At 42.2% G+C, this 24,843-nt stretch overlaps 5 protein-coding genes across 8 annotated transcripts in view; 2 read left to right on the top strand and 3 right to left on the bottom strand.

Annotated features, from left to right (window-relative positions):
• Positions 1-273: 273 nt before the first annotated feature.
• On the bottom strand, positions 274-1,918 carry LOC125878950 (arylamine N-acetyltransferase, pineal gland isozyme NAT-10-like). Its single transcript, XM_049560496.1, has one exon. It carries the CDS (start codon positions 1,144-1,146, stop codon positions 274-276), a length of 873 nt encoding a protein of 290 aa, XP_049416453.1. The 5' UTR covers positions 1,147-1,918.
• Positions 1,919-2,689: 771 nt separating this feature from the next.
• On the bottom strand, positions 2,690-5,296 carry LOC125878937 (arylamine N-acetyltransferase, pineal gland isozyme NAT-10-like). The gene is made up of 2 exons (XM_049560469.1): positions 5,131-5,296; positions 2,690-4,692 (listed from the first exon to the last, which is right to left on the bottom strand). Exons 1-2 carry the CDS (start codon positions 5,135-5,137, stop codon positions 3,728-3,730), a joined length of 972 nt encoding a protein of 323 aa, XP_049416426.1. The 5' UTR covers positions 5,138-5,296; the 3' UTR covers positions 2,690-3,727.
• Positions 5,297-9,297: 4,001 nt separating this feature from the next.
• Positions 9,298-12,997, bottom strand: LOC125878942 (arylamine N-acetyltransferase, pineal gland isozyme NAT-10-like). The gene is made up of 3 exons (XM_049560484.1): positions 12,965-12,997; positions 11,638-11,712; positions 9,298-10,508 (listed from the first exon to the last, which is right to left on the bottom strand). The coding sequence occupies exon 3, from the start codon at positions 10,501-10,503 to the stop codon at positions 9,631-9,633; it is 873 nt and encodes a 290-aa protein (XP_049416441.1). The 5' UTR covers positions 10,504-10,508; positions 11,638-11,712; positions 12,965-12,997; the 3' UTR covers positions 9,298-9,630.
• sdr42e1 (short chain dehydrogenase/reductase family 42E, member 1) lies at positions 11,217-15,008 on the top strand. Of its 4 annotated transcripts, none has more exons than XM_049560446.1 (3): positions 11,217-11,254; positions 13,210-13,286; positions 13,566-15,008. In XM_049560446.1, exons 2-3 carry the CDS (start codon positions 13,225-13,227, stop codon positions 14,662-14,664), a joined length of 1,161 nt encoding a protein of 386 aa, XP_049416403.1. In that variant the 5' UTR covers positions 11,217-11,254; positions 13,210-13,224; the 3' UTR covers positions 14,665-15,008. The 4 variants fall into 4 exon arrangements, with proteins under 4 accessions (XP_049416403.1, XP_049416394.1, XP_049416386.1 ...); XM_049560437.1 differs by lacking the exon at positions 11,217-11,254 and adding an exon at positions 12,631-12,755; XM_049560429.1 differs by lacking the exon at positions 11,217-11,254 and adding an exon at positions 12,640-12,828.
• An 832-nt stretch (positions 15,009-15,840) lies between these two features.
• The window catches only part of LOC125878896 (WT1 interacting protein), a 33,021-nt gene continuing 24,018 nt past the window's right edge, over positions 15,841-24,843 (top strand). The window contains exon 1 of the mRNA XM_049560366.1: positions 15,841-17,851. Within this exon, the coding sequence (XP_049416323.1) occupies positions 16,351-17,851 (1,501 nt within the window). The 5' untranslated portion in view covers positions 15,841-16,350. The remainder of the gene's footprint in view (positions 17,852-24,843) is intronic.

Below are 24,843 nucleotides of genomic sequence, written 5' to 3'. Positions count from 1 at the left end.
TGTAGCGTTGCAGTTTTTGTTATTTGTCATCTGGGATTCTGTCAATGAATCAACTGCGTTCAGCCTGTTTCAACATATTTTTGTGCTTTAAGTGAGAGGGCCTCTTAAGATGGCAAAGGAGAAACTGTTAGAGCTAAATGAACCAAGTGGGGGTTTGGCAGTATGTGGCCACGTTCAAAGATGAAAACTACCTGTTTTTTTCAGGATGCTGCTCTCTAGTCGGTTATCAACACAGGTTATGAGACCTTTTCAGGACAATTTAATAAACAGAATTTAGAGTGTTAAGCATGCTTTGTTGTTTGCAGGCTGCAGTTTGTTCTGCAGCTTTACATTGAATTTTTCCCTCAGAATTTGTTCTATCTCATCATCTGTTATGTTCCTCATGTCAAAGACATCAACACCTTCCTCAGGTTTATAGGTGACCTCACTGTAGGTCCAGCCAAGAAGGGCTCTGAATCCTGTTGGTGTCTGCAAAGAGCAGATGGACTTCCTGATGAACAGTGAAGCAGGATCTGTCTGGAGTGTGTGGTTTGTCTCCAAGAAATGATCAACCTCACGAGGCACCAAGGTGAAGCAGTAGATCGGCTTTGTTACCAGCCAATCCACCAGGCTTGATTTTGCAAAGTCTGGATTGAGAATCTCTGGCTTTCTACCAGTTTTCTCCAGCACCCAGATGTCCCCCTTGTCTATGAGGCGAAAGACACCTGCTGCCTGAGGTTGGTCCTTTGCAGAGACAAGCTCCAGGGGTTCCCACATCTGGGAAGTCATGCCAAAGCTTACATCTGCTATATAAGCTTTTCCATCAATGATGACCTTGTTGATTAGATGAGTTTCAGTGGGGTCAAAAGAATTAAGGACATTGTTGAAAACGGTGGAGCTCAGCGTCGAAGTGTCGTAGCCCATTTCCTTCAACACCCAGCCAAACAGGAAGTTGTTCTCAAAGCACCAACCGCCACGGCTGCTCCTCACTACCTTGTTGAAAATGACCTCAAGGTCCATGATGATCCTCTCACCACAGTGAATGCTGAGGTTCTCAAATGGAATTGACATGACGTGCAGTTTGTGAATCAGCTTCAGTGTTGCAAGATCCGGCTTATCAAAAGAGCCATGGAAACCAATTCTTTTAAAGTATTCCTCCAAATTCATCTTGCCTGTAAAATACAGGACAATACAGTTATAGGACCAGTTTACCAGTTAGAGTTGCACTCAGAGTTGCAAAGTCATTTCAACTGTCTCAAAGTTAACAATCAGGGACTGACATTAACTTTTTGCTCACCAGCCTATTATTCATGATGTCATTCATATTAGATTATCTTATGTTTTCTTGTCAGATTTGCTAAAAGTAGACCAGACACAAAAAACTATCGCTGCAGATTGTGAGCCAACCATAGAGCCCAGGTAATTAGGAACTTAAAGTTTCTCTTGATCAAGTCTGGCATAGACAAAGCTGGTGTTTTGGCTCATTCAGTGCATATCAATCAAGTACAATTGTATGCTTGTTTTAAATTACTTTAAAATGTCATAATCAGATGTCTGAAATATCAAATTCTACATATATACAGTTTGAGACTCTGAAATTGTGCAAAAGGAAGATATGCAGCATACCATTCATGTCGGCTGATTGTGCGAGCAGTTGAAGTCTTCTGAAGACGAAAGGAAAGGCAACTTCTGTTTGTTTTTTCTGGAGAACATAGGTCATTGTTTACCCAGTAAAACCTGTGTGTTTGATGTGCATTAGCCTAAAGTGTCAATATATGACTAACATACGGATCCACTGTTACTTCACTATATGAAGAGTACACAGGGAACAGACATCATGTATTATGACTTTGTACTGATGCTATCAGAGTTTAAATGCACTTTATTCCCCTGAAGCATGTCTGACGCAGATTAGGCAAGTGAACCCGATGAATGCCACAAGCTGGAACACATTGGTCTTACAATAAAGTTGTTTTAAATACTACAAGTGTTGGTGGAGCTTCTACACCTTAGGAGCAGATAAGGCACCATTTTGCTCGTGGCCATTACCAGAGTTGTGATCTCTGCCAGCATGGCCAGATTAACCCCCTAGCAGGGTGTTATAGATCAGTTGGTTTAGACATTTTCTTTAACCAATATGTCAGAAATTCATTGGTATAAGCTTCTACAATGTGAATATTTGTTAGTTTGCCCTGCTTTTCTGTGATATTAAACACATTTTAGGTTTTTGACTGTTGGACAGAGGGAAAAAAAGCAATTTCAATATGTTCACTTGGGTCTGAAATAATGATTGTCATTTTTCTATATTTTCTGACATTTATCCATCAACTGTAAAAGAAAATAATTGTCAAAAGTACAGGTACTGAAAATAACTCTTGGTTGTGGCCAAATAGTAAATTTTGGGGTTTTAAGGCCCCTGGGGGTTTGGGGCCACCGGGCAGTCAGTTGGTAAACAGCTCATTCCGGTAGCTGCTCTATGTTTGCCACCAACAATGGAGGAACCAGTTTCCAATGTCCTGACTGACTGTGTTCAGTCTTTATTCAAAACAAAAGAAGAGTTCCTTTGTGACCTGATAATACTCCTACAACAACATCTACATCATATTATATAGATTGTCACTGTGGCTTTCTGTTCGGTCTTATCAAACTTTAAATAAATAACCATGAATCGATTCATAGGAGCCGATCACTGAGACACAGAAGAATGAAACTCTGTCTCTTGAGAACAAAGTGGTTCATATTTTAGACTTACACATAAGCTTAAAACAGATCCGTAAATATGAAGGGTGTGGATTCAGAGTGCAGACAAAGAACACAAATATTTAAACCTGTCATGCTGCACTCCTCCAAATGAGCAGGATGTCCCTGATTGGTTATGAATTTAAAAAGGAGATGATGTGACATTACAGTTTTACTCACAAGGTTACTACCGTATATAACTGAAACTCTTTCTAACCGCCACCTCCCCTTAGGAGGCTTGTTTTTAGCACAGGCCTATCCTATATTATACAAACAGTGTCTCTGTTGTTCCTTCACTAACGTGTTTTGTTACTCATACACTCTGGTATTCACAGGTCAAGATGATCTTCTAATTTTCTTTGTCCGCTTATTTTCTGGTCCTCTCTGCTTCATATTCTCTTATGATTAAAATGAACACACATAAGTTGTGCAAATAATATGTGTATTAACATTAACATAAACACATTATGCATTGATTATGTAAATAAACCAGTTTCCTTCAACAATATACTCTCTTTATGTATGTCAGTTTCCTTCTCCAGCCATCTGACAAAATCACAGACTCTGCTGTGTTTCAGAAGAAAAAATACAAAAGTTGACGAGCATATAGACAAATATTTAAGTACGGTGATATATGATCGATTACACAATACAGATGAGACTAAATCTGGAACACCCTGGCACAACAGTTTCCATTATCATAGCCTATGACTTGATAATACATAAAATCTTAGCAGATAACACTGGCATAACAAAGTTATAAAAGTATATAATAATGGCAATCAACATTGCTTTGAAGTAGATTTTACAGATTGAAAACAACTTTTCTTTGGTTATTAATACTGTCCTTAAGAACAGCATGTCTGTGCCTTACATCATCTCAAGATGCTTTACTCTTACACATATACCAAACCCATAAATCCAATACATGTTGTCCATTTTTTGTCCTTTGTCAGCTGCAATACAATTGCATGATTTTCATTGTAGAAAACTGTGATCCAAAGCATTGTTAGAATTCTTTACTAAGCTGTCCGTTAGTCATGAAATCAGCACAGGCTGTGAGATCTTTCCAGTTCACTTTAAAAAGAGAATATGTGCAGGATTGTGTGTAACATGCTTTATTTGCAGGCTGCAGTTTGTTCTGCAGCTTTACATTGAATTTTTCCCTCAGAATTTGCTCTATCTCATCATCTGTTATGTTCCTCATGTCAAAGACATCAACACCTTCCTCAGGTTTGTAGGTGACCTCACTGTAGGTCCAGCCAAGAAGGGCTCTGAATCCTGTTGGTGTCTGCAAAGAGCAGATGGACTTCCTGATGAACAGTGAAGCAGGATCTGTCTGGAGTGTGTGGTTTGTCTCCAAGAAATGATCAACCTCACAAGGCACCAAGGTGAAGCCATAGATCTGCTTTGTTACCTTCCAGTCCACCAGACTTGATTTTGCAAAGTCTGGATTGAGAATCTCTGGCTTTCTACCAGTTTTCTCCAGCACCCAGATGTCCCCCTTGTCTATGAGGCGAAAAACACCTGCTGCCTGAGGTTGGTCCTTTGCAGAGACAAGCTCCAGGGGCTCCCACACTTGAGAAGACATCCCATGGCTTACATCTGCTATATAAGCCTTTCCATCAATGATGACCTTGTTGATGAGATGACATTCAATGGGGTCAAAAGAATTAAGGACTTGGATGAAAACTGTGGAGCCCAGCATTGTGGTGTCGTAGCCCATTTCTCTCAGCACCCAGCCAAACAGGAGGTTGTTCTCAAAGCACCAACCGCCACGGCTGCTCCTCACTACCTTGTTGAAAATGACCTCAAGGTCCATGATGATCCTCTCACCACAGTGAATGCTGAGGTTCTCAAAAGGAATTGACATGACGTGCAGTTTGTGAATCAGCTTCAGTGTTGCAAGATCCGGCTTATCAAAAGAGCCATGGAAACCAATTCTTTTAAAGTATTCCTCCAAATTCATCTTGCCTGTAAAATACAGGACAATACAGTTATAGGACCAGTTTACCAGTTAGAGTTGCACTCAGCGTTGCAAAGTCATTTCAACTGTCTCAAAGTTAACAATCAGAGACTGACACTAACTATTATTCTTGATGTCGTTCATATTAGATTATCTTATGTTTTCTTGTCAGATTTGCTAAAAGTAGACCAGACACAAAAAACTATCGCTGCAGATTGTGAGCCGACCATAGAGCCCAGGTAATTAGGAACTTAAAGTTTCTCTTGATCAAGTCTGGCATAGACAAAGCTGGTGTTTTGGCTCATTCAGTGCATATCAATCAAGTACAACTGTATGCTTGTTTTAAATTACTTTAAAATGTCATAATCAGATGTCTGAAATATCAAATTCTACATATATACAGTTTGAGACTCTGAAATTGTGCAAAAGGAAAATGTGCAGCATACCATTCATGTCGGCTGATTGTGCGAGCAGTTGAAGTCTTCTGAAGACGAAAGGAAAGGCAGCTGCGGTCTGTTCTTTCTGGAGAACAGAAGTTATTGTTTACCCAGTAAAACCTGACAGTGTTTGATGTGCGTTAATCTGACCAATTTACCTGTTAGAGTTGCACTTAAAGTCATTTCAATTGGCTCAAAGTTTACAAGTAGGGACTCACATTAACCTTTTTGCTCACCAGCCACTGTGGTTAGTGATTTTCTAAAGTTAGCCTCTCTTGTCTCTGGCTTTCTGTTTTGACTCAACTCACAGTTATGTGGAAGCATAGGATTCATATTTTATCATTTATCATAATCAGATCATTTTTATCATATCTACTTTATCCTTTTTAACACTCTCGTTATGTTTGCTTGCCACATTTGCTTGCAGCTTGCGAAAAAAAAAACCCAGACCAGACTGCAAAACTATTGCTGCAGATTGCGAGGCGATCACAGAGCTCAGGGAATCAAGGACTGTAAGTTTCTCTTGATCATGTCTGGCGAGAACAAAGATGATATTTTGAGTCACTCAGTGCATATCAGTCTAGTACAATTTTAAGCTGGTTTTCAGTGGCTTGAAAAAAATTCATGATCAGATGTGTGAAATTCTATGTAGGCTATGCAAAGTATGAGACTGAATTTCTGCAACACAAAATATGCACTAACATTGTTAAACCTTAACTTTCACGTAGGCTGATTGTGCAAGCAGTCAGAGTCTTCCGAGAAAGCAATATGTCTGTTGAGCCACAAAGTCTCAGATCACTGAAAAACTCAGATTTTCCTTCCTGGACAACAGGAGTTAAGCTTGTCTGCAGTAAAAGCTGACAGTGTTTGATTTGCACGACTCATGAGTAAACTGGGGCTTTATACCCACTTTATACCCTAAAGCTTGCCAAGTGTCACTAGTGTCATTTACTGCAACTGGTAAACTAGTGTCACTAGTGCTACTAGTAGCACTAGTGACAGTGCTGAGGACAGTGCTGAGGACTTGTGTAGCTAGAAAACGCTTTGGATTCTACTAGTCACCTAGTGAGCACTTTTAGCATCACTAGTTTGCTAGTAGAGTCTAATGAGACCTCAGCTAGTTGACTAGTCACAGTTTTGCCTTGACAAGTTAACATGTAAGATGAAGCATGCTGCCACTAGTTAACTAGTTGCATTCCTCAGGTCAACATGTTAACTAGTTAAAAGAAGTGGGTGGAGTAACGACAAAATCCTGTGTCCTGATTCGTAGGTATCTTTTATTTTGAACTGGAGAGCAAATAGGAAGCCTCAATTTATGTTTTTACCCACCTCTTCATTAGCATTTGGTGTCACTAGTGTGACAAGTGCACATTTTGGCTTCTACTAGTACAACTAGTAACATGTTTTGCCTCACTAGTTAACTAGAAAAGTCAAAATACACTTCAACTAGTAAGCATGTCAGCGTCACTGGTTCAACTAGTAAACATTTTAGAACTCACTAGTTAACTAGTGAGCTCAATAAGGTGTTACTAGTATAACTAGTGAGTATTTCAGCTTCCACTAGTTCAACTAGTAAACATTTTAAGCCCCACTAGTTAACTAGTAAGGTCAATGAGACTTTTTCTAGTTTAACTAGTAAGGTGTAAGTCCTTACTAGTCACACTGGTGATGATTTTGGCTCTTACATGTATAACTAGTGTAAAAAACTTGAGGTTACTAGCAAACTAGTGAGGTGAATAGCTGCTACTAGTTAACAAGTCAGAGCTTTTGCAGCTCACTAGTTCACTAGTAAGACTTTAAGCATTACTAGTTCAGCCCAGTGGGCCACTAGTCTGTCAAAAAGCTGACTAGTTTGGATTTTGGTGCCACTAGTATGGCTCTGTGGCTTCACTAGTCAGGCTTAAGTTGTTACTAGTTTGACAAAAGTGTCACTTGTTGCTGAAAAAGAGAGAGAAGTAAGACTCTTTGTTCAACGAGTTGGACAAAGAGTCTAACTAGCGTGACCAGATGTCCAACTAGTGCTGACAATGATCGAACTAGTGAACGACACTGACACCTGATATCAAGGATATGGAATAAATGCTCAAACGGCTTGCCATAGATGACACAATCGGTTAACGTGGGCGGTGTGGCCATGGGTCTAAATGTTTTCAAAGACGTTTATGTTGAAATAAAATACCTACAGGTAGTTATGTTTCCTTGTATTAATACATATAGAAGTATGTTTCCTTGTATTAGTTTGCCCTCTTGTGGACATAATGCGAAAAAATTTTTTTTTGAATGGTTCGAACCTATGAGTTATTTTTAGAAGGAATATTCGAACGTCATTTTTGAGCAATTTTGACAGCCCTAGTTTCCAATGTCCTGACTGACTGCGTTCAGTCTTTTTTTAATTTCAAGAATATGTTTATTTCATTTTTCATATAAAACACAGGACATAACCACTCAGACTTGACATGACAAATAACATAAGTAGTTAAAAAAAACAAAAAACAGGAGGCATCATATTTATTCCAACCTTCACCACCCCTGTAACAACATAGCGGGAGCATCAAACAAATAAATAGGTTATAAAGACAAATTGTAAGGTTAGAGGAAACGTATAGACCAGCTAAGCTGATTTAGGAAATCCCTGAAATACAGAAGACGATACCTTAGGCCCAATGTATGCTTAGTAAGGGCCCCAAACTTTATAAAAAGCATCTACTGAGGAGTGAAGCATACAAGAGTCACACCAGCCTTACAGAAGTCCACAATCATCTCTTTGGTTTTACAAATATTGATGATAAAGTTGTCAGCTTTACACCCTGTTACCAGTTCATCCACTTCCTGCGTATGCACTGAGCTGTTGGTGTTTGAGATGAGTCGCACCACTGCTGTGTCGTCAGCAAACTTCCCAGTGAGGTTGCTTTAATAAAGAGCAGTGCAGCCGTAGGTAAGCAGTGAGTACAGTAGAGGGCTCAGGATGCATCCTTGTGGGGAAACAGTGTTGAGGATGATACTGTAGGATGCGATGCTGTGGATTCTGACAGCCTGATGAACCACACATTAGATGGCGTCAGCAATGGTGCGGTTCTTCCTGTAAGCGTATTGGTGGGGGTCTACTGTCACATCAACTGTCTTTTTAATGTGTGTCATTACCAGCCCCTTAAAGCATGTCATGATTATTGGGGTGAGTGCAGCTGGGTGGTGATCATTCAGGCATGACACTGCGGGACATTTAGGGAGCAAGATGTTGGTGGTAGTCTTAAGGTATATTGGAACAGTTGCCTGGGACAGTGAGGTGTTACATATGTCCTTCAGTACCTCTGAGAACTGGTGTGCACAGTCCTTGATCCCCCTGCATGGGATCTTCTCTGGGCCTGCAGTTTTGCAGGGGTTGACGTTCTGCAGGGACCATCTCACATCTGCTGCTGTCACGCTGAGGGGCAGCTCAACTGGTGGTAGGTTGAGCCTCGAGGAGGAGATGGTGTTAGATACCTCAAAGTGAGGATTAAAGGAGTTGAGGGCATTAAGCCAGGGTATCTGGTTATGATAAATGGTGATAGTTCTGGTGGTGGTAACATGATCAACATACTTGCTAATGTAGCCAGTGACAGATGACGCATATTGCAGTCCAGGTCCATGTAGTAAGCAGGGAACAGCATGATGGAGATGTGATCGGAGCAGAGCAGAGGGTGGCTCTGTATATGTCCCCCCATCTGTTTGTGTAAACTCTATCAAGTATGTTCTCTCCTCAAGTGGAAATGGTGATGTGCTGCTTGAACTTTGGTAGTGTATCCTGCAGATGAACATGGTTAATGTCACCTGCAATCACATGGAGAGTGTCTGGGTGCTTGTTTTCAAGTGAGCCAATTCGATTGTGACGATCCTCCCAACATTAGCATTAGCACTTGGGAAGATGTAAACAGCGACTACAAACAGAGCTGTAAACTCATGTAGCAGGTAATGTGGATGGCATTTAATAGTCAGGTGTTCAACAGCCTCGGAGCAAGGGGCACCAACCAAGGAACTGTTTGTGCACCAAGTTTTGTTGACATCTAGACATACATAGATGAGACTAAGTCTGGAACAATCTGGAATAACAGGTTACATTATCACAGCCTATAACTTCATAACACATTATTGGAAATTTAGCAGATGACACTGAAATAACGAAGTAATAAATGCATATAATAATGGCAAACAACAGTGTTTTAATGTTGATTTTCTTGGATTGAATGATTTTCTTTTGTCAGTAATTATTTACTTAAGAACAGCATGTCTGCTCCTTGCAGTTACTCAAGCTACTTAACTCTTAGACATACACAAAATACATAAATTCAAAACATGTCATCCATTGTTACTTTTCTCAGTCCCAACAACTGCATGATTTTCATTGCAGGAACAATGTAATTCAAAGCATTGTTATCATTGTTTTAATCAAGCTGCTCTCTCTGGTTAGTCATGAAATCAGCACAGGTTGTGAGATCTTTACAGGACAATCAAAAAAAGAATATGTGCAAGATTTTAGAGCGTGTACCATGCTTTCTGGTTAACAGGCTGCAGTTTGTTCTGCAGCTTTACATTGAATTTTTCCCTCAGAATTTGCTCTATCTCATCATCTGTTATGTTCCTCATGTCAAAGACATCAACACCTTCCTCAGGTTTGTAGGTGACCTCACTGTAGGTCCAGCCAAGAAGGGCTCTGAATCCTGTTGGTGTCTGCAAAGAGCAGATGGACTTCCTGGTGAACAGTGATGCAGGATCTGTCTGGTGTGTGTGGTTTGTCTCCAAGAAATGATCAACCTCACGAGGCACCAAGGTGAAGCCATAGATCTGCTTTGTTACCTTCCAGTCCACCAGGCTTGATTTTGCAAAGTCTGGATTGAGAATCTCTGGCTTTCTACCAGTTTTCTCCAGCACCCAGATGTCCCCCTTTTCTATGAGGCGAAAGACACCTGCTGCCTGAGGTTGGTCCTTTGCAGAGACAAGCTCCAGGGGTTCCCACACTTGAGAAGACACCCCAAAGCTTACATCTGCTATATAAGCCTTTCCATCAATGATGATCTTGTTGATGAGATGAGTTTCAGCGGGTAAAAAATCATTGGTGGTACTAGAGAAAATTCTGGAGCCCAGCATTGTGGTGTCGTAGCCCATTTCTCTCAGCACCCAGCCAAACAAGAAGTTGTTCTCAAGGCACCAACCACCACGGCTGCTCCTCACTATCTTGTTGAAAATGACCTCAAGGTCCATGATGATCCTCTCACCACAGTGAATGCTGAGGTTCTCAAAAGGAATTGACATGACGTGCAGTTTGTGAATCAGCTTCAGTGTTGCAAGATCCAGCTTATCATATGAGCCATGGAAACCAATTCTTTTGAAGTATTCCTCCAAATTCATCTTGCCTGTAAAACATGACATTACATGAATTAATGTCACTTTCTAATAAGCCATACTTAAGACATACATAAAGCCATTAGTTGAAGTATTAAATCCTTAATTAAGTCAAGGCAAAGTCATCCCTATTGTTTTACAGTTTAAAGTGGTTCATAAATGCATCTCAAAAATGCACAGGGTGAAGTCTGGTGATGTGGGCCAGCAGGTAGGCTCTAGGCTTAGGCTCTTTAAATATTAGGAGCAAATCCCCAAACAGTCATTTTGATTGGTCAGGGGTAACAAGGGTGGGCGAAGAGTTGAAAGAAAAAACATCAGTTGTTCCTAAACTTGTGAGGTAAGCCATGTGGCATGTTGATTTTCTTTCAAAATGTCTTCACAATATACTTCAGTTTGTACTGAAAAGGTTTTTGAGTTAGTAGCTTACTTAGCGCATTCAGGTACAATGGGACAAAAAAATGAGCTACAATGGGACATTTTTCTGAAGCGAAACCAGCATGTTTTAGGCTACCAGGTGTCATAAAAACATGACTCATGCTATTGTGTGCCACCCTGTAATATTACAGATATTTATTGTATTTTTGTACTAAAAAACTTTTTGAAGATGATACAGTGAGTCCATGTCAGTCACAATAGTCCAGAATTAGCAATTACTGTCACACACACACACACACACACACACACACGCATGCCCATTGTTGACAGTATGGCACCAAGGAAACAGGCACCAAAAGGACAGAGAAAGCACAGCACAAAAGTAGGCCATTTTTTTTAATGAATAGTTAGGTTACATTGATGATTTAATGACTAAATGACTGATATAATAAATGAATTTAACCATTTGAAAAACAAACAACCACGACTGTCCCATTTTACATGAACATGTCATGGGAGGGAGGGAGGGAGGGGTACTTGATATGTTTCAAAGTCCAAAGTTTCCTAAGTATTTTACCTGACAACATGTTTTCTTTAAGTAAGTGTAGCAGATATGCATAACAAGTTATAAAAGTAGCCTATCATTTAAGGTAGTCTTCATAATTTTGGTAATCTACCAAAATTCGTCTCAATTCCCTGACTACTTTCAATTATTGATAGGTTACTAGCAGTAATTAAATAAATAGAAGCAGTGGGCCGACTTACCTTTCGATGTGTTGGTTGTTAGTGCAAGTATTTGAGCCAAACAATTCGAAGGAAGTGCAACTCTTCTCTTGAGACCTGCAAGTCGAATGACTTTGTTTCCGGAATAGGCTCTTATCGCACATTAAAAAATAAAACTGCAACCTATGCCTTGCCCAGACTTCTTTTGCAGCATTTCATTCAATACTTTACTGTACCTCTTAATTCACTGATCCTACGCTGATCACATATAGAAAGGCGTTTTGAAAAACTCGGGGTGGGTTTTTGTAATTGCTGCTGCAGTAAAACACTTCCTTGCAGTTGTTAGACTCGCTTATCGCCGCTAGGGTCAACACTTCAGAGTCTATTTACAATATTGTGTTGAAACGTCACTTTTCTTAAAGATAACATGTAAATAAAGTACAGCTCAGCGAGTGTGCTTAAACATGTAATGTATGCATTCACATGAGCTGTACAGTGCCTAATGAAATAAAGGTACTGTTGGAATGGATGGAATATAGTCTTTGCAGTTAAACAAACGACGCATATGATTGTATTTACATTATTTTTCTTTAACTAATTAGCATTAAGAATTAAGTTTGGGGAGTACGTCAATTAAATGCAAATGTTTACAACATTATCTCATTAAAAAAAAAATCTCGGCTTTTATTCTGAAGACAGGATAGGCATACCGGAAATGTTACCGTTGCCAGCAAAACGCGTCAAGCTTGCATTTAAGATCTTAACATCCTGTTACAACTTTCAAAATAAAAGCGTCATTGGCGAAAATATCGAGACATTATAATTGATACAATAGGAATTGAAAAACAAAAGGACAAAATCACACGCTTATGTGACAGTTCTATCACTACACATACAGATTATGATTTTGATATTTGTGGATTTTTTGCTCATGAAACCAGCTACTAATCACTTTATCACTGTGAATGTCACCTTACTTCCTGTGTTATTCTCCCTCTCTGTTTGCACACTTGACGCAACCTGTCAAGCTCTGCATGGCGGGGCTGTTTTATGAATTGTGCCAAGTTACTGAGAGGTTTTTTACGTAACTTAGTCTACGTAACAAAAACACGCACAGTACCGACCAAGGAAGTGCACAACGGTGTTCTCTAACCAGTGCTGTAAGTTAGTAGAGTTTTGGATGACAGGTATTCAACAGATACGTCCCTCGTGTTTTACCCGTCTTATGTTGAGGTTGGTACCGACAGGGAATCCAAATAGTTCCAGTAGAGGCTGTGGATTGATGATGACTACTGTCTGTGCATGTGACTGCACTGTAACACTACTCTGTAGCATAGTTTGAGGCATGGCAGTCTGAATGAGCTCTTACAGAAAGTAAGTGTGGTAGGTGATGTCAATGCATTCAGCTTGTTGCATAAAAGGTGTAATTGCTCAAGTGCAAGGTCGGTGAACCAGCCTGCAGACTGCAGGTTAGGTAACGTCAAGTCAGCAGCTCCCTTTGGTTTTTGTTTAACTGTTTGGTTTGTGACTATAGACTTTTCTCATTTATGAGGTTTCATCTGTGTTTACTATTTCTTTATAATATGCCTAATACTGTATTTTTTTAACTGACAGATTCACCCTCCTGCAATGGAAAATACACCTACAGACACATTTTTGATAACTGGAGGATGTGGCTATTTTGGTTACCGGTAAGAACAATTTCACTTTGTGTGTTAATCAAGAATATGAAGCACACATTCACAGTCAGTAAACCTTCAATCATGACTTCAGAGTTGCTCTGTGCTGTCTCACTGCTATACCACAACAAGGTGGCACTATCGCACCAGTTATCTAAGTTGAGTTGGCTCTGCGACTGCCACAGGAGATTCAAAAGTAGAAATACATGCCATCAGATTTACAATTTGAGAACCTCTAGTGAGTTTCATGCAGAGATTAATTCACTTTTAATATCTTGTTTTCCTCTGCAGCCTGGCAAGCTCCCTGCATAACAAAGGAGCAAAGGTCATTCTGTTCGACACAGTCCCTCCAAAGCAAGAAGTGCCAGAGGACATTGTATTTGTTCAGGGAGATATATGTGAATATGCACAAGTTGAGAAGGCCATCGCTGGTGTGGACTGTGTATTCCACATCGCCTCCTACGGCATGTCTGGCAGGGAGCAGCTGAACCGGCATCTGATTGAGGCGGTGAATGTTCAAGGCACACAGAATGTCCTGAAGGCTTGTGTTGAGCACGGAGTGTCCAGGCTGGTTTACACCAGCACTTTCAATGTGGTGTTCGGAGGCCAAGTGATAGAGAACGGGGATGAAAGCCTTCCTTATCTACCTCTCCATCTTCACCCCGATCACTACTCCAGAACCAAGTCGCTGGCTGAGATGGCTGTGCTACAAGCAAACGGTACAGCACTGAAGGACGGCTCAGAGGTGCTGAGAAGCTGTGCGCTGCGTCCAGCAGGAATCTACGGGCCTGGTGAGCAGAGGCACCTGCCAAGGATAGTTGGCTACATAGAAAAGGGGATCTTCAGGTTTGTTTATGGTAAACCCAGCAGCCTGGTGGAGTTTGTCCATGTGGACAACCTGGTGTCAGCACATGAGCTTGCCGCCAAGGCTCTGACCTCAGAGAAGCAGCACCGCTCTGCTGGCCAGGCCTACTTTATCTCAGATGGCAGGCCTGTCAACAATTTTGAATTCTTCAGACCTTTGGTAGAGGGCTTGGGCTATCCTTTCCCCAAACTGCGCCTTCCTATCTCTCTCATCTACTTTGTTGCCTTTCTCACGGAAATGATTCACCATCTTATCGGGCCCTTTTACAACTTCCAGCCGCTGCTGACACGTACAGAGGTCTATAAGACTGGCGTGACACATTACTTCAGCATGGCAAAAGCTAAGGCAGAGCTCAGCTATGAGCCTCAGGAGCACAACCTGGATGAGGTTGTACAATGGTTCAGAAGCAGAGGCCATGGGAAAAAATCTCACAGCTCTTTCCTCAGTCGATTGCTGCTAGACATCCTGTTTGTTTCTGCCTTTGTTGCTGTGGTTCTCTCTTTTCTTCCATTTGTTGGCAGTTAATGAGCAGCCAAAGCAAAAAATATCAGTCTGACAATTTCCAAAATGCTGTATCAAGACTCAAAATGACGAGGTCTATCAGCACATTTTATTACAAAATCAGTCAGTACTGACAGGTGCTTCACATTTAAAAACACTTTTACACTGTAATACCCATCACATGTGAAAAGAAGCATATCTCTGCTCTTCAGTGTCTTAATTTTACATCCCGGGGCTGTTGTCACTGTTAGAGACTATAAGTCAAATACTACCTCTGGGAGCAAAGATTGATAATCACCTTATACAGACGTGTTTTTAATGCTTTTTTTTTGGAACTGTAATCTGATGAAATACTGTCATGAATAAATCCTGACATGGAAAATTTGGTTTGCTTGATTTTTTAACATGAATTTAAGGTTTAATGTTAAGGTTATATTTGTGTTTTACAAAGGTAAACAGTGTTCATGTTTGAAGACCTTGGATAAACAAAGTTTTGGTAGCCTTGTCTATAATGACTACAGTATATCTACTCTGGCCTGTTGGCATATCTATATATCACAGTCATAATATACAAAATATGGAGTTATAAAATATAGAGTGGTGTCCATTTGTGATCAACATATAGAAAACCTTTTTTGTTAATTTTTTTTAAATGATTCATACACTTTGCATTCAGTTTATTTCACTTAGAATGAAATATAATATTTTTGTGCAGTCTAATAAAAACTCAGAACAATCATTTAATTGATTTAACCATGTCTTTGAGAATGGATGTATCTTTTTTTAACTCCTCCTTTGTTGCCATCATCTTAATATCCCTCATATTCCCACAAGAGCATATAGTTAGCTATGGTAATTGGCCATTGTTATCTTAAAATGGATCATATAAATCTAAGTTAGGAAGACCTGGGACTATCTTCATCTTTATAACATCATACTGGAAAAAGGTGAATAAACTTGAGTTGCAAATAGCTTTGCCCTCCATAGTACCAACTTACTGCAGCTTATTCCCGGTGTAAAAGGAGTCGGACCAGGTGAGGCGTGCTTTGTGTGGTATTTTAGTCTGCCTGGGATGAATGCAGACGTCCCCTTCTCTCTAAACTATTCTCTTTTCAGTGCCGGCAGCCCCTTGCTGAGTTGGTCGCAATCATTGTTTCTCTGCAGCATTAACCACATTCCAGAGAGGCGCAGCGCATCCCGTCTTCATCCCCGCATTCCTTTTACGCAAACGAGTCCCCTGTGTAAAACGGTGTTTTATGCAGGTTTAACTCCGCTCGGTGAGCTCAGACTTATACACGACGGATATTTATGGCGTATCCGATTATCCAGCCTAGTTTGATTTTTGCACGGTGACCGTAAGCGAAACTAGAGGAAAAACCAACAAGGGGAAATTCCTCCGCGCAGCGCGCCATTGACTGTAAAGACCTTTCAACTTAACAAAAACTGAAGTTGACAAACGTATCCCTGTCGGCTGAAACTGTGAGAAAGAGTTTGTTTTTTCGGCGAAGGGGGCAAAGCAGAAGAAGACGATGCGGCACACGGTGGAGGTTTCTCAGTACGTCGGTGGTTTTCTGTAAATGAGCGACGGCTGTAACGCGGCGTTTTGTTTTGATTTCCATGTGAAATGCAATTAGTGCTCCGCGGTGCTCGCTAGTTTGGCTCGCGGAGCGGAGCACACTCTGAACTTGTTTCTCGCCTCGGGAGCACAACATGGAGCACTACCAGGAAGATTTGGGACTCCGGGCCAGTAAATTGATGGAGGACCTTTCCTTGTATGATGCTTATAAGGACGGGATGTACAACGCGAGGAGAGACTTGGTGATTAACCCTGATTTGGACTTTTCGGCTCCGGCTGTAGCAGAACATAAAAGTAAGCCAATGAATGGTACCTCTGTGCTTCACCAGCAGCATCACACAGTGGAGAATTTCACGACTGGGAATAAAGTGTACAACGCGGCTCCGGTGCGCCCTGTAAACTGCACCCGGACCGTGCCTGTGGATTTTTGTGCCCCTCAAAGAGACGCAGTTTATACCGAGAAGGGCTGTTGCACCAAATCCGAAGTGGCTTTGCCGTGCTACACGGGCGCTTCCGACAGGCACCGGAGATACTCTCTGGAGGTGCAGGGCCACAGGTACAGCACCGGCTCCGCCTTCGATGGCGTGCCCCTGAACAAGCCGGTGGCAGTGCCCAGCAACAGGTGCAACAGTGTCTGCATCACCAGCAGCCACGACGGGAGATATAACGCCACTAGCCCCCGGTCCAGCTTAGCATCTTCCCTGTCCTCTCAGGAGCAGAGCAAGCATGCCAGCCCGAGGTCGAGCATCAGCAGCCCGCGCACTAGTTTAGTGGTACCGGGTCAGGACAGGTACACGAGCCCCAGGTCTAGTTTAGTTCACTGTGAGGGCAACAATGTCCTCAGTCCCAGATCCAGCTATGCAAGCACTGCCAGCGACACGAGTAAACACTCCAGCCCCCGGGCCAGCCTCAACAGCTGTGACTGCTGCAGCAAGCCCAGCAGCAACCGCACCAGCGGCATCAGCATGGGCTACGACCAGAGGCACACCAGCCCCAGGTCGAGCACGGCGAGCCAGTACTCCTTCACCACCAGCCCGAGATCCAGTTACTCTGACTCACGGTACGGGCCCGTGGTCAACCATGATCTGGAGGGGGCGATTTTACACGCAGCGCCGCTGGCGAGTCCTCGCTCGAGCATCTGCAGCCAGGACGGGAGCGCGAGACCGGGGACCACCGCAAACTGCGTGGTCAGTCCCCGGTCCAGCATCTCCAGTCACAGCTCCAGAAGTTCCCGCAGCTCCAGGGGGTCTATGAGCACCTACCCGGATCTGCAGCTGCCTTCACCCAGGTCATCGATGCTGGGCACCAGTTTACACGAGGATACGCTGCTGCAGGAGTTTGGAGACTCCAACGGGATTCCAAATCGCATCCATCTCCAGGGGCTCTCGGCTGTGCCAGAGCCCCAGCAGCAGTCAGCCCAGACGGGAGGGTCTGTGGAGATGACCGCGGGGTCGCCATCATCATTTAGTTATGGGATGTCCTCCAAAGCAGTCTCCTCGAGCCAGAGGTTTAAGCTACCTTACCAGGTGACCCCTAACCGGGAGAGTGGACCCAGCCAGGCGGAGAGGCGGCTGGAGGCGCTCACTTTGGAGCTGGAAAAGGAGTTAGAGATGCACATGAAAAAGGAATACTTTGGTAGGTAACATTAATTGGAGTTGATTTTTTTTCCCAAAACTTTGCAAGTAGGAGGGAGTGGGGAAAAAAAACAAAAGAGTATGTTTCATATGGTAACATATAAACCACTGGGACTTTTACATACACAACTTTGACCCAATATTAACTATCTAGAACACAAGCCTCCCTTTATCAACACTGAATTTTGTGTAGGAAGAGGTTTTGGTTCTGTGGCCCTTAGTGCACACCTGAGAGTTAGGAAAAACAAAGGTGCATTGAGCATTTTTCCAATGTATTGTATATATGGATAAGGTCTTGCATCAACTAATAAGTGATTTAGGAAAATGGGTGTTTTAAGCAGTCATTTGAATTCCATTTCTCGTGAACTGTGATTGCTGATTGATGTAGCACATTAGGCCATAAAGGCTCTCCTCAGATGCCATGTGTAAGGCACTGATGCTCTGAACCTGACTCCTCTCCTATACTGTCCTTGCAGACTGCACGCCTCACAGGTATCTGTCAGATCTCTATAGTGTTGCATTCAATGAGAAAAGCTGCTGTAGGTTTTGGTCGTGCAGATAGAGTAAGTTTAAAATCCCAAACAATGGCCCAAAAAATTAAGGTTTTCAGCCAACAATAGCAGTGTTTTCAGTATTGGTTTGTTTTAATCCACTGCACAGAAAGAAAGATTTCTCCATGGCAACAATTGAACAAACATGTAATAGTACTAGCGTGAAACTTGCTTTGTATTTCAACAAAGATGAGTGCCTACTGAAATTTGAATTCAAATAAATAGTGAAGTGTTTTTCTGGAGTTTTTCAGTGCAGGAACTTAGGGGTTATTTATAAGTTTGTCATCTTTTCAGAGTCTATTTGCAACCTGCTAATGCTACATTACCACCAACAGGTCCGTCTGTGGCAGATAAGAATGGCATTGAAGGGCAATACTAATTTCTGTCTTGGCAGAGCTAACATTTGCACAGCACTGCACCTCGCTGAATGGAACCTTCTGTTCTGCCAGAGCAGACACCCATCGGTCATTCAGAGCAGTGTGGTCTGGATTTGTTAAAAATGCAGTCATCCTTTGGAGGATAGATTGTGGTCAATGATTTGGTTTTTGGCTGATTTCAGCAACTGAATATTATGGCGCGTTTTTTGTGATAAGGGACTGTGAGACCAGATACATTTTGTTTGCCAGCACTAACACAGGCACAGAGAGCCTGCTGAGGAAGTTGCTGTCTACCTTTGAATTAGCAGCCAGACAAATGGCTGCAGCCAGAGAACAGTGGCTTGTTTTATGGCCAGTGCACTTGCTCAGAGTGAGGCTGAGACAGCTGTGGATTTGTTCCAGAGAAGCAGGTGAGAGCAGGAGGATGGGAGGCAGAAATGAGGAAGACAGTGAGGGGGAAGAGCAGGAGCGATAATGGAGAAAGAAGAGAGAAAGGAAAAGGAGGGAGAGAGAAGAATGCAGTCAGACACTCCGAGCCCAATAGAGACAGCTCTGTTTCCGTAGCGACAGTGGAGAAATTGATCGTCGCCGGGGCTGTTTTGTTTTTTTTTTGGGGCAGCAGTGCCTGCCAGTGTCCCACACTGGCTGGCCCTTGTGTGGCCTGTGTTTGTTGTGGTGGCGAAGGAGCTGTGAATCAACAGCTGGCCCGATACAGGCCTGCAATTGAGGCAGCAGAGGGAGGCCCACCCCACCCCTCATCCCCCACCACCTCTCCACCACCACCACCACCCCGCCCTGACTCCCCCGCGAAGCCCTTCATTAACCAGTCAGTGGGGAGTCGGGCAACACCAGACACTTGGCACACGATCTTGGCTGGCGGGCCAGACATAGTTGGTGGGGGTCAAGTCTGATCACCTGCCCAGAATTATAATGGCAGTAGTCATGCACATGCCTGACACACACACACACACACACACACACACATACATGCTGACTTGTGGACAACAGCACACTGGACTGTCCTCTGTATGTGCTATATACATGCACAAATTGCAGCTGACACAAGATTAGATGTTTTCCTTTTAAGTCTTACTTTAAGTTTTAAGCCTACATGATCCTCTGATGTGTCAAATGCTCTCAGATTACAAGTGAAGACCTCTTTCCTGAAATGATGCTGTATCTCGAGGGTTTGATGCTATAAAGGCTATCTGCTTCCCCTTTTTCACCGTTCCTTTCATAGATTCACATAGCAGTGTCACTATTATTTCAGTAAAGGGGTGTGCAACATATCCAATCATAGACCAGCTCTAGAATTCACCAAAAAGTGTCTAGTGTCTAAATTTCAGATGTCATACTGTCTTTTTTTAAAATTTGTGGCCACAGTGAGGTTTCACAGATCCTGGTGCTATTAATTTCATGTTGTGCGTGCTGAGTGTACTGTGATTTATCATACAGGACCATAATTATGTTGTACAGGGAAAATACATGAGCCTGCTCCGTGTGCAGTAACTGAATCACTCCTGTAAGACGTGCAGAGGTTTTAAAGCATTTGGCAGCATTCGGTTCCACAAACTTAAAATCTGCAATTCTTCCCTCTATGAATTCAGCTGCAGTTGTTTGATTGACACTTCACATGTAACCTGCTCATACCTTCGGAGATCAGTTTGATACTTGCTGTAAGACGTCAAACCACACTGAGCGGTCGTTAAAGTTTCATGAATCAGGCTGTGCTAGCCTTCTTACAACTCGCAGCACGTTCTGTGTTGGTTTCAGTGATGGTAGAATATGAAGTCAAGTAAAACACTTGCTCAAATGAATTATTATAATCATTATTATATTCCAGTTACTTCATATAATCACATGTAATGTCACTGTTACATCAGAAAATCTCAGTTTTTCCTTTGCTTGGTCCTCCACATTACGTTTTCCTGATGTTCATCAGAAATAACATTGAACATATTTTATAATACACATACTTTACCCATCCCCTGCTTTTATTTTATCAGACTCATCAGTCTTAGTTTTCTCACAAGCATAATAACACACCCACATTGAGCAGCATGCTACTGCTCTATTTAACAACATCACGGCGTGATCTTAACAACAGTGTTTAGCTCAAAAATGCAGGGATGTATGACGATTTATTTTTAACCCCAGTGAATGCACAACATCCTGTCCTTGCCACATGAACATGTTATGAAATGGGCACATGAGGGATCCAGCATCCTGTTTTAAATGAATAACAAGAGTGCTTCGGAGATTTCCCTACTGCCCTGTAAAACGATAGCCACATCCTCGCTCATAAGACACTTCAAGATTTTTGGCATGTGTGGTAATGAGAACAAATCACATGTTGATTTTTATGACAGATGTTTGCCCAGTGATTTTGTCATGACAAAGAACGTTTCAAATGTCCCCTATATGTTAACAAATGTTGACAAAAGAAATCTCGACAGTCTTGCCAACACATGATGTATAGTTTTTAAGAAACTGCAGTGTAGTAGCACCCAGGCAGATAAAATAATGAAGGTAAATCAATACTGCTTCATAAATAAATCATACTTTCTTGGTGGGTAGAGAAAATCAAAGTTAAAAAGCTGTGTCTGTAATTGCGTTGGCTATAGATTAATTCTGTGGAAAAGACATAAAAATGTAGCCTCTTGAAACAGAGCAGACACATGATGACATGAGATTTAGGGGTTAAAGAGCACACACACACACACACACACACACACACACACACACACACACACACACCTGCTGTCTTCGTACAGATGTGTAGTGAGTCAGCTGTGCCTGTTTGGTCCATGGAGGCAACCTTTGTGTTGAGGCTACATTGTGATGCTAGTGTACAACTGGGACAGGCGGAAAAATAACAGTACATACAGTAGAGAAATCAATACACAAAGAACATAGTCGTGACTCTTACTCACATCACACACTGTAATCTGAGTTTGGATTAGTCACAAAAAGACTATGTTTCACTCCACCCACACGCAGTTACCCGTAACATACATAATCTGCTCAGTATTACTTCATCAAAAGAAGCTTGTCATTGTCATCCATTGTTATTGCAAATAAGCGGTAAAGGAAGTACGCTGTCCTGATGCAGTAACAGAACAGGAACAAACATCCTGGGTGAGCACAGAGGAAGGGGTTGTATCATGATCTGGCCTGTGATCTTTGGGTCCTCACTAGATGTAACACTCACTCTGTTAATTCTGCACGCTTACACAAAAGAGGTAGCATTCATAATTACGAGCCAATCACATGCAACGCTACTAAATTAAGAGGGTTTCAAAGTGTGTAAGATAGGGTGAAATTAGGTCATTGCAGTGGCAGAATGAGATTAGCAAAGTATAAGATGAATATATTCACATGGGAGTAGAATGAGAAGCAATAGAAATAGTAGAAATAAAGCAGTGACCAAATACCGCAGTATCAGACCATGGATAAGTAGTAGGCTAATTATAAATGGGCTGTCTAGTGTGATTATGGGAAAGAAATGGATAACTGTCATATTGCCCCTGTGTTTCATGCAATACAGAGAACATTATACCTTTTAAAAGTTTGTGCTGCAGAAGTCAAGAAAAAATATAAATTTTATGTAATCAGTTTGGCGGCACGGTGGTGCAGCGTTTAGAGATGTCGCCTCACAGCAGAAGGGTTTCTGTTTCGAACTTGAGGTGGGGTGTTCGAACCCCGGGATGGGGGAGCCCCTCTGTGCGGAGTTTGCATGTTCTCCCCGTGTCAGCGTGGGTTTTCTCCAGGTACTCCAGCTTCCTCCCACAGTCCAAAAACATGCAGGTTAATTGCTGACTAAATTGTCCGTAGGTGTGAATGTGAGCGTGAATGGTTGTTTGTCTCTATGTGTCAGCCCTGCGATAGTCTGGCAACCTGTCCAGGGTGTACCCTGCCTCTCGCCCGATGTCTGTTGGGATAGGCTCCAGCCCCCCCGCGACCCCTAACAGGATAAGTGGTTACAGAAGATAAATGAATATAATATATCTGATCGAAATGCAGCATGTGTCATTTACTGGGAGCAAATGTGAGTGCGTGGATGCTTTTCTAATTAAGAGGCTACAAGAGGGCGTTTTTATTTACAGTCATGGTCTCCTTGAGTCTATAAAAAGATAGTCTATTCACAAAGTTGCTTCAAGTTCCTTTGAGCTGCAGTGATGAATAAGAAACCTGAGCTGAACCAAACACAGGAATCAAATCAGAATTTCAAAGAAATAATTTGCAGCAATAAATGCTTCAACTTCTACCATCTTTGGCTGATAATTCCTATGGGTTTATCAGGATGACCATTTTTAATTTTACCTGCTGTGAGATTTCACTGAGTGGGTTTTTAGTCTTAAAAGAAGAATGCACGGAGGAAAAAAAAGGTTCTAGCGCATGCAGGTACCTGTGTTTTCTCCCACTTTGTTTGGCATCATGGACTTTTATTTTGGAGATATTGTTCAACCAATTGAGCTCGTTTGAAGTTTGCTTGTTCACTCTTGTTGCCTCGTTACGTTTGGTTATGTTTGTTGAGTGCAAGAGAGAAGTCACGAGTTCAGGTTGCACCAGGAAATGCCAATATTTGACTTTGATTCCGATTAACTCATTTGTGTAAACACTTAAGGCTTAATAGGAAGACATGTACGCAGCCTTTGGGTGCTTTTCTCGTACCCTTGTCCTTTATCTGTTTCTTACAATGTCACAGACAGAGCTGTTAGGAAAGAGAAATCATTGCTTCAGATAGCCAGGGAATTCTACGATTACGTCACAGAAAGTGTGTCCTTGCTCTGAATCCTTCTGGACATGTGAATTTATTTTAAAGATAATTCAATGTAATAATTTGTCAGTGGGAGGAGGGGAGTGGTGTCCAGCTCCCTGTTGGGATCTTGTGTCCTGTAGGCACTGTGACCCTGGACTCACCCCACCGAGGCTCTGACCCTGCACTCCCTGAGGAATGTGACCCCAGTGGAGGTCGTCTTGTGCGTGAGAGTTTGAAGATCGTTAGTCTGCTGCTGATGCGGCCAAATAGTTTTAAGCCACTATTTCCACCCTCCTATCTCATTTCTTCGCTAAAGGTCATCATGCTCTTTGTACTTGGTTTGTTCAGGCTGATGTGTAGTGCCCATGTACCTGTGGACAGCCGACATTCCCTCCCAGGGCTGGTTTTATGCATCCCAAGGAGGACATCATTTACACACAGATCGCACATGGTGAACTTTTAAAGGCCCCAAAAATCTATTTTCTCAATAAGCTTCTTACAGTTAGCATTGGGAGTCATTCAAGAACACAAAAGTTTGTGCAGAAGTTTGAACAGTTGTGGTTAATTTACATGATGGATTTCTGTACATTTGTCTGTCCTCCCTCATTGCATTGAAATGGGACTGTCCGTCAAATCTGATCAAACACACACACAGTCCTGATGATGATTTTGAGTGATGGGTTCATGATGAATAATAACATTTTCTGAACTTAAAGGCTACGCTGAGCGCAGGCAAATCAGATTTGTTCCTTAAATCAGATCGTGAAGACATCCTGTCCGCACTGTTACTCGCAAGTGATCAGATCAGATTTGTCTGTCCAGACGTCACCTGACTATCTGCGTGGGTTGCAGTGGAAAAGATGTAGGCATCAGTTACTATGTAGCCAGACTGGTAACATGGCTTTCCAACACAGAAGCCTGAGGAATGGAGGTCCATCATTTTGCCCTCCAAACAATTGTGCTGTCAAGCTGTGTTTAATCATTTCAGTTCATTTTAGTGTTTGTCCACAGACTGCTGTTCCTCATGCTACCCTCCACAGTGCTCTGCTAGTAGCAGCATGGATTCTGCTCAGCACCTCCATCACTCTAGTTTTGCCATTGTTGTGTGTCATGTTCAAAGGCACTTTGAAATTCGACAAGAGCGTTCAGTGTGAGTTGCAGTGTAGAAATCTGATTGGAATCGCATTTCAAACAGACTCCAAATGTGGTTTGGATCAGATTTGCAAAAGTTTTTGCTCGGTAGACCTTTTTTAATCAATGTGGGTAAAATCAAGATATGTCAAACACAGATTTGGGTTGGCAG

Source organism: Epinephelus fuscoguttatus, linkage group LG2 (assembly GCF_011397635.1).
Source record: "Epinephelus fuscoguttatus linkage group LG2, E.fuscoguttatus.final_Chr_v1".
NCBI lineage: Eukaryota > Metazoa > Chordata > Actinopteri > Perciformes > Serranidae > Epinephelus > Epinephelus fuscoguttatus.
Note: the sequence above shows the minus strand (reverse complement) of the source record. Positions and strands in the feature narration are given on the sequence as shown.